This window comes from Cryptomeria japonica, chromosome 8, assembly GCF_030272615.1.
Source record: "Cryptomeria japonica chromosome 8, Sugi_1.0, whole genome shotgun sequence".
In the NCBI taxonomy this organism is placed as follows: domain Eukaryota; kingdom Viridiplantae; phylum Streptophyta; class Pinopsida; order Cupressales; family Cupressaceae; genus Cryptomeria; species Cryptomeria japonica.
Window position 1 is genome coordinate 36,943,356 of NC_081412.1, and position 14,656 is coordinate 36,958,011.

General features: G+C 35.5%; 2 protein-coding genes across 2 annotated transcripts; both read right to left on the reverse strand.

The window, feature by feature from the left end:
- Positions 1-217: 217 nt before the first annotated feature.
- Positions 218-3,853, reverse strand: LOC131064562 (pentatricopeptide repeat-containing protein At1g08070, chloroplastic-like). Its single transcript, XM_057998738.2, has one exon. The coding sequence runs from the start codon at positions 3,512-3,514 to the stop codon at positions 716-718; it is 2,799 nt and encodes a 932-aa protein (XP_057854721.2). The 5' UTR covers positions 3,515-3,853; the 3' UTR covers positions 218-715.
- A 5,513-nt stretch (positions 3,854-9,366) lies between these two features.
- Positions 9,367-12,825, reverse strand: LOC131064561 (pentatricopeptide repeat-containing protein At2g13600). Its single transcript, XM_057998737.2, has 2 exons — positions 10,595-12,825; positions 9,367-10,254 (listed from the first exon to the last, which is right to left on the reverse strand). The coding sequence occupies exons 1-2, from the start codon at positions 12,569-12,571 to the stop codon at positions 10,222-10,224; spliced, it is 2,010 nt and encodes a 669-aa protein (XP_057854720.2). The 5' UTR covers positions 12,572-12,825; the 3' UTR covers positions 9,367-10,221.
- Between the last annotated feature and the right edge of the window lie 1,831 nt (positions 12,826-14,656).

Consider the following 14,656-nt stretch of genomic DNA (forward strand, 5'->3'; position numbering starts at 1 on the left):
TGGTCTCCTTCTGATGTGTAGCGTTGCGCCCTTGGTCTCCTTGTGATGTGCAGTGCAGCGCTCGGGTTTGTGAGTTTGTGACATGGCTTAACCGCTTCCTGTGGATTCTATAAATCTAGTGGTTGTATCGAGCATTAATAGATCAATCTTTTGGTACAACGACAACCACACTTCTAACAAAGTTCACCCCAATAATTAATGTAATATTATAATCTAATTAAGTTGAAATCAATTAAACTAAAATTAAAATATTGTGACCAGATGACAGATCTGACATTAGCACAATATACAACTAATCCAGTCAAAATGACCATACAAAAATACAAAAGATTGAAGTAAAGTACTATCAAAATATGCTCTCCCCATCATCTTCAAGCATTGGATTGATCGTGAGCCATTTTATTACATTTTCTCTTGACCAAACATCTTTCCATTTCCTTCAAGTATTCCTTCCCTTTCTGCTTTTCCCATTCTTTTCATCCAACTTTTTTTAGACGATCATGTTTACTGGGAACAGTTCACTGTCTCATGGTATTGTCAACTGGGCTAACGAATAACCGATCAATATGTATAGGCAGTGATCGACAATACTATAGTTTAGTAACCCTTTTTTGAAATTAAAATTAAACCTGGTGCTGGTTTTATCACTCAGGATTTGACATGGTACACCTTGGTATTAGTGCAAGCCTATGTTCACATACTGCTTTACATGGCATCACCAATAATCCCCGCAAGAACATTGTCCTTGTTTGAAATGATGGAACCGGTTGGCATCTCTAACAACAATTTGCCTTCCAGTAATCATGGAGATAAACTTAGTTGCAGTATGGCAGTCAACACATACTCGAAGATTCTTGACAACTCTAATAGTTGTTCCAGAGGTAATGTTTAACAATCCAAATGCAATTGCCAACTTCTCACTATGGTGGCTGAGAAAAAATTCTTTTTCCTCTTCCTCTACATCATTTAGTACATGTCCCGAATCTGGAAAATACCCTGATTCCTTCATCTCCCAATTCAATTTCGCCAACTTAGCATAGATTTCCTGTGTCTGTGGATGTGATCTGTCTCCTACAGGAAAAACATGTACCTTGTTATGGGCTTCAATCCAACTACATCCAGGTGTCTTTTTAATTCCTCTATCTTTCATCAATCTCCTTACCATTTGAACCTCACTCCTCCTGCCTACTTCTGCATAGATGTTTGACAGAAGAACATAAGTTGCAGCTTTCTTAGGATCCAGATCAAGAAGAAGAGCTGCTGTAAATACTCCTAACTGTATACTCTTGTGTGTTCTACAGGCACCAAGAAAACATGTCCACACAACCATCACAGGTTTAACTGGCATTTTGATGATAAATTTCAGTGTTTCCTCAAGATAGCCCGCACGGCCAAGAAGGTCAACCATGCACACATAATGGTCAATCGTAGGTGTAATGCAATAACTATAAGAGTCGCCCACGCTATTGAAGTATTTGCATCCTTCATCCACTAAACCTGCATGGCTGCATGCTAATAAAAGACATGTTAAGCTCACATGATCAGGGTAGATTCCAGAGTGGTTCATTAGTTTAAAAATATCGATAGCGTCCTTGCATAGGCCATTTTGTGCATATCCTGCAATCATAGCATTCCAGGAGATCAAATTTCTTTGAGGCATTTTGTCAAACAGTTTTCGTGCCATGTGTATACTACCACATTTTGCATACATGTCTACCATGGCACTTGCAACTACAACATCTAAATAAAATCCACATTCGATTGTTCGTTGATGGATATCCTTGCCCTGTTCGAAAGCTCCCATTTTAGCACAGGCTGGGAGGACACTGACAAAGGTTGTGGAGTCTGCTTTTACACCTGCCAATTGCATTTGCTTAAATATTTCCAAGGCCTTCTCAAAAATTCCATTTTGTGCATGTCCTGCAATCATTGCATTCCATGAAACTACATTTTTATGAGGTATTTTGTCAAACAGTCCACATGCCGTGTGCATGCTTCCGCATTTTGCATACATATCTACTAGAGCACTTGCAACTACAACATCCGACAAAAATCCATTTTCAATTATGCTTTGATGGATGACTATGCCCTGTTCTAAAGCTCCCATTTTGGCACAGGCTGGAAGTATGCTGGCAAAGGTTGTGGAAACTGGCTTTACACCTGCCAATTGCATTTCCTTAAATATTTGCAAAGCCTTCTCAACAAATCCATATTTTGCACAGCCTGCAATCATTGCATTCCATGAGACCACATCTCTTTGAGGTGTGGCTTTGAAAAGCCTTAAAGCCTCCTCAAGATCCCCATTTTGTGCATAACCCACAATCATAGCAGTACATGAAACAACATTTTTCTGATCTATACTGTCGAACAGTTCACGTGCCTCGAGAATGCTTCCACACTTCGCATACATGCCCATTAGGGTATTTGCAACGGCTACATCTGATAAAAATCCACCTTCAATTATGCTTTGATGGATATCCATTCCCTGTTGCAAAGCTCCCATTTTGGCACAGGCTGAGAGGATGTTAACAAAGGTTGTGGAGTCTGGCTTTACACCTGCCAATTGCATTTGATTTAAAGTTTCCAGGGCTTTTTCATTACACCCATTTTGTGCATACCCTGCAATCATCGCGTTCCACGATACCACATTTCTTTGAGGTATTTTCTCAAATAGTTGGCCTGCACTCTGTATCCTTCCACATTTTGCATACATGTCTACCAGGGCACTCGAAACTACAACATTTGACAAAAACCCACTTACAATTATGTTTTTATGTATGATCATCCCCTCTTCTAAATCTCCCATTTTGGCACACGCTGGGAGGATGCTGGCAAAGGTTGTGGAGGCTGACTTTTCACCTGCCAATTGCATTTGCTTAAACGTTTCTAAAGCCTTTTCAACAAATCCATTTTGTGCATATCCTGCAATCATCGCATTCCATGAGACCACATCTCTTTTAGGCATTTCTCTAAAAAGCCTTAAAGCCTCCTCGAGAACTCCATTTTGTGCATATCCTGTAACCATTACAGTCCACAAGACCACATTTTTATAAGGCATTTTGTCAAACAGTACGCGTGCTTTAAGTAGGCTTCCACATTTTGCATACATGTCCACCAGTGCGCTTGCAACTACATCTGACAAAATTCCTCTTTCAATTATCCTTTGGTGTATATACATACCCTGTTTCAAATCTCTTAATTTGGCACAGGCTGGGAGTATGCTGGCGAAGGTGAACTGATTGGGTTGGGTGCCCGTTCGTTGCATTTGGTGAAACAATTTCAATGCCTCGGTAGAAAACCCATGTCTTCTGTAAGCTATAATTATGATATTCCATGAGAAGACATCTGGTTCAGATACTTGATCAAACAGTTGACGAGCCTCCACTAAACTTCCGCAGTTGAGATACATGTTAAGAAGCTTGTTTTGGAAAAATGTGGCTGTGGCAGACGCAAATTTCCTGAGAGTGATGTGGGGATGGATTTGCCTACCCTCCACAGTATTGAAAATATGCATTGTTATTCACTTTACTTCTTACACGATAACAATGACGCACTGTCACTGTTTCTGTTCCCCAAAGTGATTTCATGGTCACTTAGTTATTTCTGTGGATGTGAATGGTGGATGTTGACGATGAAATGCAGCCAAAAAATCTTTCTGATACAAAATCACGCCAGGTTTAAGGGTAAAGATGCATTGAAGGCAGCAGCCTACAGATAAAGTCAAGTCCAGCATGAGAAAACGCTGTGGAATATATCTCATCCTCCAATTTGGGTGCGTTAATGATGAAGTTTGGAGGATTTTATGGCGAGGGATTTCACAACGCTCCACGGAAAACTAGCAATTGTACGTTGGTGTGTAATATGTCTCCAAGAAGTGTGGATGGTTCTTCCAGTGTCAATCAGCAATTTTGTTTTTAAATATATATTCATGGAATATATGAGATCAATTGACAAGGCATTAAGTAAATCATATCGTGTGTGACTAAAGTCTTAATGGGCAAATGATTAAATCATATCGTGTGACTAAAGTCTTAATGGACAAATGATTGTGTATCCATTGACATTAATTTTATATCTTATTTGATGTTTAAATCTACTCTTCTAAGTGTGACATCCTTAGAATGCATAAAAAATCAAATAATGCGATCATGTATAAAAAAGCTCCCCCTGTTTGTATGTCTTTCTCTACCCATCCTTGTCTCTCTCATCCTCTTTCTTTTCCTTTGTCCTCCCCTCCATCCATCTATCCTTCTCTCGCTTTGCTCTCATATAAAGAGTGATTGAATTTATGTGCTAGGTGTCACCAATTAGGTATACATTCGTAATGTGTAAAGACCATTTGATCATACTTTACATAGTGCAAGCTTCACATCTTCATTTGTTCCTACCTAAAAATTGATGAGCAAAGTCCCTAGTGTATGACATTCAAAGCTTGAAAGCATATGAGGATATCCAAGTGAAGATGTGTGGACTAATTAGCAACCAATACATTAACAAGTATTTATTGACATTGATTGACACCTAGTATGGTGGCTATACCTTTGATAAATCTCCGACCAATGGTAATACTTTTAATATAATATTTAATTATTTGTAATTGACACATGTTCTCATCTATTTTTTTTTCAATCACATATGCACTATCCTTTAGTGCCTTTATCCCCTTAGTTTTCTCAAGATAGAAAATATTTGAGGGATCAAAATGCAAATCAAAGGGATATTTAATGTGTGCCCTTTTATGTTTGTCAAAGAAAAGTTTGCATAACCACTAGGAAAGATGGGGTTAAGAACGATACTATTCTCCAATAATCTCTTTTCTCAATAATTTATTTCCTAAGTCCACTTTCATTTTATTGTAAAGTATATTATAGGCTTCAATAAGAGTTATTTTTAAATGAATTCCATTGTTTATGTATATTACCAACACCAATTAACCGAAATTGAGCATAATTGTTGGTTTCCCATTATGACTTATTTTTAGTTGTGTTTCTTCTATTCAAGTTTTTGGTCACTATTATTCTTCTATGCCTAACCTTGTGTTTAGTTGTAGTATCTTAAATCCTCAATGAGCTTGCAAGTTTTAAGATAAGGAAATTTGTACACTACCTTGGAATTTATGTTGAACCATTAGACTTCTATGAATAGTCAGATTACTAGATCATTGAGCTCAATTGCCTAGAATTGTTGGTGTTCTTTTTTGTACTATCCCCTAACCCTAAGGTTCTTACCAAGATATGGGTAATATGAATAGACTTTAGCACTCATGGAAGACACCTATACTCACTTTAAGGATTGTAAAAGGCCAAAAAAATGAGAACTATGAACCTCTTCTATACTTCTAGTCATGCCAAGCTTGGGAAGGTAATCCAAGAGACCTTTTAAAGGATAAAACAATTAGGAAAAGTCAAATGAACCCTCAAAAAACAATGACTCTATATTTATCTTTGGCTACTATTCTTCGTAGAGGATCACTACATATTTATTCCACATCTCTTCTCTAGGCAATTAGGTCAATGATGTGAGTTTAAATTAATTCTCATAATCTCTTCGATATGTTTAGTATTAGTTATTTATAACACCATTAACCTAATATAATATGTTATGCAACACTTATCGAGGGTTTTAGTAGTTATAATCACATTAAAATAGTAAAAATTTATGAGAGTGGGATGTGCATAATGACAAAACAAAACAAATAAAATAAAATAAAAGATTTTAATTTTGTTTTCTTGATTTATAATGAATGTAACTAGTTAGATTTCAACCATCAGATTGGTGTTTGCTCCTACATTAATAGATTCCAACATAGAAAAAACCCTAATAACCAAAAAAAGTGCTAGCATTCAGATAAGCCTAATATTCTTGGCACTATCTTGCAAATTTTGGACTCTCAAATGATATTCTACAAGTCAAAGACTAATCTACTCATAATCTATGGATGACTTAAATGTTTCACATATTAGAGAAATTTATTACCCTAGCATTAACTATTTTATTGCACCGCTTGAATGCAGACTAATCAACGACTAATATATGTATTTAACAATAACTATGAATTGAATAACTCCTTGAATTCCCTAAACTAGTTAAACAACATTAGATATAGTATGCATAAATGGTAGAGATGTCTTATAGCGATTTACTAAATGAATCTTATGAAGTCACTAAAACTTTAAACAAAAATTAAATCATCATTACATTTGTAGAATATTGGTATACAAATGGTCCACAACATTACCTAAACGAGTTTCAAAGATTTAGAACTTGCACAAGATAGGTGACACTTTTCATATTAAGATCTTATAATGAGTCACTTAAGAACTATTACTAACAAGACACATGAAACCACATAATGAAAGATAAAGCTTATTGCAAGCCATTTACAAAGAATCAATTGGAATTAAATAACACTCCAACTAAATCCATGAAATTTGTTGATCAGAGCATAAAAAATGCAAAGGGATGCATTGAAGAACGTTGCCTTGATCTACAAGATATTTATATTTTAATGATGCCTACAGGTTTGGAGCAAAATGGTACGGAGAAGCCTCAGAAATTTGTTACAAATGCTACAAGAGATGATGTAGGAGTGTCAGGTTGATTGTCACCTTAATCCATCCTTTATTGACTAAAATATGTTTCTAGGCATGAATAGATTAGATTGAGTGGTTGCAAGGTCCAATCAAACATTAATGGTGATCTCAAGGTAGTTTGAGAACTTGGCAAGATAGGTTTTAAATCGTTTTTAGGAACATGATCTTCAATATGAGGATCAATCAACAAGTGAAACAGAAGAGTGTAGAAAAACCAAGCTAAAATGGATGCTAAAAGTGAAGTGAGGGTGATATTTGGTTGCACATTGAATTCCTTCAAGAAGGAAACAATGTGAAGGGAAGTGATGGGTGGAGGAAGTGTTTGCTAAAAAAAATACATTGAACTGGATATGGGAAAAGCATAGTTAGTAAACATATGAAGTGAAGAAAAGTGTTCATATGTCTAGTTGCACATGGAAACCCTACAAAGGATGGAAGTGAGGATGATGCTATCATGGCATTATCTTGGAAGGGGAAGTCACTTGACAGATGATGATATCAACAAGCAAGAATGACATCAACAAGGATGAGGGGAAGAAAAGTGCAACTATAATCAAATAAAACTAAAGTTTAGATAGAAGATGGAACCCTGCAAAGGTGAAAGAAAGATTGACATCATCTTGGGAGGGGAGGTTGCTTGGAGGATGGTGATGTCAATAGGTTGGAATGACATCAACAAGGATGGGCTTGTGAGAAAAACAAGTGCAATTGTAGTCGAATAAAATTGAAGTTTAGATGGAAGATGAAATATTGCAAGGAAGAAGAAAAGATTTGCTAAATTAATGATGTTAAAGTGAAGATATGAGGATGTGGAAATGTATGGTTGGAGGGGAAAGTTTTTCATATAGTTGGAAGGTTAAAATCCACAAGAGGAAACAAGTGAAAAATGGTTAAGGCATGAAAAAGGATTTCCAAAAAATTTATGTGCAAGTGAAGGTAATGGAAATTTAGATGGAGGTTGAAACATGTAACTTGAAATGAAGAGTGAATGGAAGGGAAGATGCACAAACATGCAATTGAAGTGAACATTTGGAAAGGAAATGCAAATGTCTAGTTGCACTTTGAAATCTTGCAAAGTGAAGATGGGAAGTGAAAGTAAGAGAACAAAGCGACATAGAAGGAAGATTGTGGGGATACGATGCTAAAGTTTAATATTTGGTTAGAGTTCAAAATATTGCACACTTAACTTGAGTGAAAATTTAAAGGAGGCCTTGTAGAAAAGAGGAAGTGAAGTGAAGATGTAGATAAAAAATTTGCATTCAATTGAAAGGGAAAATCCCACAAAACTATAGAGACACCAAGGCATTGAATCAAAACCACAAAAACTTGGGATTTTTAGGGCCTCATTAATGCTAGCATGTGACTAGGCATATGAAGGATGATGAAAATCACAAAATAACAAATGGAGACCCACACAAAGAGTTCTTAGATTAGTTATATGTGATGACTTAAATTAAACCTAAGTACACTTAGTTATTGGGACTCAAGAAAGATGTGTCATGATAGGATTGAGTAAAAATAATCAATACATATAAAATTCAATCTCAATGAGTTTATGATCCAAGTGTCATTCATTAGGTTCAAGTTCATAAAACGGATCATTTAATTGTATTCTAAGTAGCATAGGTTTGATGTTATAAAACTTCATTACTTTTGGCCAAAAGAGTGATGGGTAAAGTACTTTCTACCTAATACATCAATAAGGACCTTAATATAGATCGATATATATGTATAGTGGATACATTATAAAATATATTTTAATTTCCCAAAGAATTTTTTGTGTTACGCTATTTTGCATCAAACATTTGAACTTGATACTAATATGATTTTGAGTTAGTAGATTTGGCCCTTTGTTTTGCAATAAGATGAAATGGCCATAGTTTTTAGTTTGCTAAATTTTGGTTAATTAGTGTCTCAATAGATATGTATTTGAAGAATTATTATTTATTAAGATATACACAATTTGCATTTATTAGAAATTGCTGATATGAAAGCAACTCTTAGGAAAATAGTGACAATGAAAGTAGATCCTACCTGTTCTTTTGAAAGGAATGTACCTTTGTTGTAAATTTCATAAAAAATTCTTTGGTGTATCGTTATTAAAACTCACACAAGATAGTGAGGGGAATATAGAAAGAGAGCTAGAGCATGAGAGAAATAGGAAAAAGTCGTAGGACAAGATAAAAGGGAAAAAGAGTGATAAAAAAGAGCAAAACAATATATAGAGAAAAGTAGAGAGAGGGGGGGAGAGATATGGATATTGATGGAGAGGAATAAAGAGAGATAAGACAGGAGAGAGAGAACTAAGGCATATAAAGAGAAAGAGAGATAAAGAAGAAAGAGACTAGTTTCAATCCACCATTTTGTACCAACAACCCAAAGATGACACATTTCCATGTGGATCTATCTCTCACCCATATCTATCTATCTCTCTATCTATCTATATATTCTTGCTTCTATTTTTATCTAAACATGAATCATTATGATATCATTTAAGAATTATAGAAATTAGATAGAAAAAAGTGTTTTCCATAATTCATAAAGTCTTCAAACATAGTGAATTAAAGTCTTGTTATAAAATTATCCTATAAAAAATCAAGAAGCTTAATATAGTTCACCTTCATAAAATTCAGTCTTCACCAACATTTGCTAGATATGCAATTGATTATGATTGTCTCCTATTCATATATTCTTATATAGAATGTAGTATCTATTGAGATTCTAGAATATGAAGAATCTATCCAATTGATCATGTTATGATATATAAGTGCAATGCTTTTTCACTATTATTGATGTCTTCTATTGCATTCCTAATAGGTTCTTGTAGATCTCATCCTTTCAAGTTCCACTTCTTTGAAACCTAGAGTGGCTACAACTAGCTCTATTTTTCTATTCAAACGGCTCTAACTACAACATATGCACTTTCTTTTGTTGTCCACAACTTGATTAGACTTACAAAATAACCAACGAAATGAAACAATTGACGGAGATAATGGCTGCATACAATTGCTGGAGTAATGAACTACTACACAATAAGAGAAACGTTGATAGTGCAGTATTTCTTAAAACATTTCGTCGTCATTAGACCTCCATGGGATAGTCAAACAGACCTTTTGCAAATACTCTCATCAATGTCTAGTATTTTTTAGAAACTGAAAATAAAATTTGTTCCCTTCTTTACCACTTCAGGTTTCATATGGTGTACCTTTTGATAGTGAAAGCCTATGTCTAAGCTTCACTTAGCATCTCCAATCATCTTCACAAGATCAGTGTCCATGTTTGAAATGATGGAAGCAGTTTGTATCTCTCGCACAATTCGTCTTGGAGATAAACTTGGTTGCATTGTGGCAGCCAGCACATCCTCAAAGGTTTTTGACCACTCCAATGGTTGTTCCAGGGGCCTGATATGGTGTCAGATAGTTCATTTTCCTCGTCCATGTCATAGCAGATGTCTTGATTGTGGAAAATACCTTACTTCATCTCCCAAGATAATATTTCTATTTTGCATAGATCTCATATCTCTGGGTGTTTGATCATTCTCCTACACAAAAGGCATGTACCATTTTATGGCCTTCAATCCAGCTACACCCAGGTATCTTTCTAATTTCTCTGTCTTTCATCAGTCTCCTTACCATTTGAACATCATCCCATCTCCCCATGTCTGCATAGATGTTTGACAGAAGAACATAAGTTGCAACATTTGTAGGATCCATCTCAAAAAGAAGAGTTGCTGTAAATATCCCTATCTTAATATTCTTAAAAGCTCCACATGCACCAAGCAAACATGTCCATACAACCACCACAGGTTTAATGGGCATCTTGATGATAAATTTTAGTGTCTCCTCAAGATAGCCAGCACGACCAAGGAGGTCGCTCATGCACACATAGTGATCAATTGTAGGTGTAATGCAGTAAGAAACACTCATGTCGTTGAAGTATTTACAAGCCTCATCAACTAAACCTGCACTGCCACAAGCTAATAAAACACAAGCGAAGCTTACATGGTTAGGGTATGTTCCAGAGTGCCTCATTAGTTCAAAGAGTTTGAGAGCATCTTTGCAAAAACCATTTTGTGCATATCCTGCAATCATAATATTCCAAGAAATAACACTCCTTTGAGGCATTCTGTCAAAAAGTTCACGTGCCATGTATATGCTTCCACATTTTGCATACATGTCTACCAGAGCACTTGCAACCACAACATTTGACAAAAATCCACTTTCAATTATGCTTTGATGGATGGCCAAGCCCTGTCCTAAGGCACCCAATTTGGCACAGGCAGGAAGGATGCTGACAAAGGTGTTGGAGTCTGGTTTTATACCTGTCGAATGCATTTGCTTAAAAGTTTCTAAGGCTTTTTCAACAAACCCATTTTGTGCATATCCTGCAATCAGAGCATTCCAAGAGATCACATCTCTTTGAGGCATTTCTTTGAAAAGCATTAAAGCTTCATCAAGAAGACCATTTTGTGCATATCCTGCAATCATTGCAGTCCACGAGACCACATTTTTTTGAGGTATTTTGTCAAAAAGTTCACGTGCTAAGTGTATGCTTCCACATTTTGCATACATGTCTACCAGGGCGCTTGCAACTGCAACATCTGACAAATTTTTGCTTCCAATGATGCTTTGGTGGATGTTTATACCCTGTTCTAAAGCTCCCATTTTGGCACAAACTGGGAGGATGCTGGCAAATGTTGTGCAGTCCGGCTTTATACCTGCCAATTGCATTTGTTCAAAAGTTTCCAAGGCTTTTTCGGAAAACCCATTTTGGGCATATCCCACAATTATTGCAGTCCATGAAACCACATCTCTCTGAGGCATTTCTTCGAAGAGCTTTAAAGCCTCATCAAGAACACCATTTTGCACATATCCTGCAATCATAGTACTCCATGAAACCACATTTTTGCAAGGCATTTTCTCAAACAATTCACGTGCTTTGTGTATGCTTCCGCACTTCGCATACATATCTACAAGAGCACTTGCAACTGCAACATCTGATAAAAATCCAGTTTCGATTATGGCTTGATGAATGTCTATGCCCTGTTTTGAATCCCCCATTCTAGCACAGGCTGGGAGGACGCTGGCAAAGGTTGTGGAATCTGGTATTACATCTGTCATTTGCATTTGTTTAAAAGTTTCCAAGGCATTCTCAGCGTATCCATTTTGTGCGTATCCTGCAATCATTGCATTCCATGAGACCACATCTCTTTCAGGCATTTCTTTGAAAATCTTTAAAGCCTTTTCAAGAAGACCATTTTGTGCATATCCAGCAACCATAGCATTCCAGGTGATCACATTTCTCTGAGGTATTTTGTCAAACAGTTCACGTGCTGCGTGTATGCTTCCACATTTTGCATACATATCTATCAGAGCACTTGCAACTACAACATCTGACATATATCCCCTTTCCATTATACTCTGATGGATTTTCACGCCCTGTTCCAAATCTCTTATTTTGGCACAGGCTGGAAGTATGCTGGCAAAGGTGAACTGATCCGGTTGGACACTTGTTTGTTGCATTTGGTAAAACAATGTCAACGCTTCCTGGGGATACCCGTGTCTTCTGTAAGCTGAAATTATGGTATTCCACGAGAAGACATCTCGTTCAGTCATTCGATCAAACATTTGGCGAGCCTCTGCTAAATTACAACACTTGATATACATGTTGATAAGCTTATTTTGCATAAAACTGTTTGTAGCAAATGCAAATCCCCTGTGAGTGATGTGAGAGTGGATTTGCTTACCCCGTGAAAGGCCCTTTTTAGAAATGCAGGCCTGTAAGAGTTGAAAATGTCTAGAATTACTTACAGAAAAGTTGTGTATAGTAAGCTCGCTGAAATCGACTCTGGTTTTCACTGGCATTGTTTGATTATTATTGAGGCGTTTGAATTGTGCATTGTCCTTCAATCTACTTGTACTGCAGTAACAATGACACACCATCACCTTCGTTGTCCTTAAAATGGGTGTTAAGATCATTTATTTGTTTCTGTGACTGCGAATGGTAGATGCTGACAAAGAAATGCAACAAATAGAACCCTTTCTGTACAAATTCACAGTGTGTTTTAAGCAGGAAGAAGACATTAAAAATTGCAAGTGTGCAGCAGGAGTAAGGAAGCAGTAAATCCCGAAGCTTACACGATCCATTCAAAGATGGAGATTTTGTTCTGATGACAATATTACAAATTGATAAAATTTAGAACACGGAATCAAATAATTGTGAAGCAGGCTGATTAAATCAATTATTGGTAAATGGTAAAATGGCCATTGTCTATGTAGCATTTACGGTGTACTTTTGATAGTGTTTATTAATTAATAGATAATTATAATAATAATTTTTTATTTTAATTAATTAATAAATACAGTCAGTATTTTGGGTGCGTTTGTTTGATCTTCTTAATGTTGTTTTACAATACAAAAATCATGAATTTGTGTTTTTACAATTTTACAGTTTTGTATGGAGAATAGCCATTGCCCTGATAAAATGGTTGTTCGGATCTATTTTTTTCCATTGAACTTCTCTTAAATATGTATAATAATATTTCTTTAAATGATAATGTAGATATGGTTTATTAAAAAAGTTAAAGATGTGGTCCAAGGGGTTGAACTTAACTGGTTAAAACATTGGGTTCTCACATCTGAAGTGGAATTATATGTTGTGACTCTTGGCCTTCCATAGGATGGGGAAGGTCTTGGGTCAATCTAATATGTCCCCACTAGTTCATAGCTCCAATCAAAAGCTATTCAGGCTTTGGCCAATTACCGATCAAATATTACAATAGCTTTGATCTTAATTATCAAATTTCTATTTTTTAAAATTTAGAAAATTGCCTATTAATAATAAAAATAATATATAAAGAATTGTGACTAGATTTGAGGAAGATAGTCATTTACAAATAGTTTATGAAGATTCAAGGTGAGAAATAATTTAAATAAGAAAATTACATATCACAACAAGAGCAAAATTGCATTTGGTTCTTGTATGTGAGATGGGTCATATATGCATTGGTTTACAAGAATGTTATTAGAATAATAATGATTTTCACTTTTAAATGACATTTAAAAGTTAAAATGAAACAAACTAATTCAACAAAAGTTAGAACTACGTTATAGATGTTAATCAAAGAGAGACAGTATCAAATGAGGATTAAAGTTCTAAATATGATAAATTTTAATCATTACATTTAAGTATAAATGCATTCAACTTTAAGTTGATGAGAGACATGAGAATTTGCACAATATAACATTTATTTAGTAACCTATGAAGTAAATTTGTATACATTATTCTATGACATGCAACATAATTAGAGAGTTAATAGACCAAATAAGGCATTTTATTATGTTATGTATCACTAATGAAAGTGGTTCCATAGTTGAGAGGCATTACCACTTCTAACAAATTATCATATGATTGAAATTTGCATTTAGTTGTCTAACATAAATAAAATGTAATTGTTGACTTGAACTATTGACCATGGCATTTGTTGTTGCAATTATTAGTTTGATGATAAGTCTAGAACTTTATAAATAAGCAACACTTATTTTTGGTCATTTAAAATGAGAAGTTAGGCATGCTCTTGAATAACAAAGATTTGCAAGTTTGTTTTTGCATTCAACATTTCCAATTCATTACTTCCAACATAATTTATACAAAGGTAGCTATAAGAACATTGTTTTTTATTATAAAGCAGCCAAAACCGGGGGCTGACTCGAAAGAAACAGAAAAAGCTTTACCAGCACACACACCGCAGACACGCGGCAGTCAGCCAATCCCTACTCTGGTAATCAAAAATAAAAATTGACTGCCACTATTGGATAACCCGAGATTGAAACCAATCTCATCCAACAAGCGCCATAACCAACAGTAAACCATCATAATGTCAATACCATAACAACTATTAAAAGTAGCAATATTACCATGGAAACAGGTGTTCCAACGACAAAAACTAAAGCAAAAAGGAAGGAAAACAACCATACAACCTAATTATCATCACTCATGTGCTTAGAGAACATAACCCAATCCAATCATCAGCCAGTAATTGGAATAGTTCCTTAGTGGTGTCG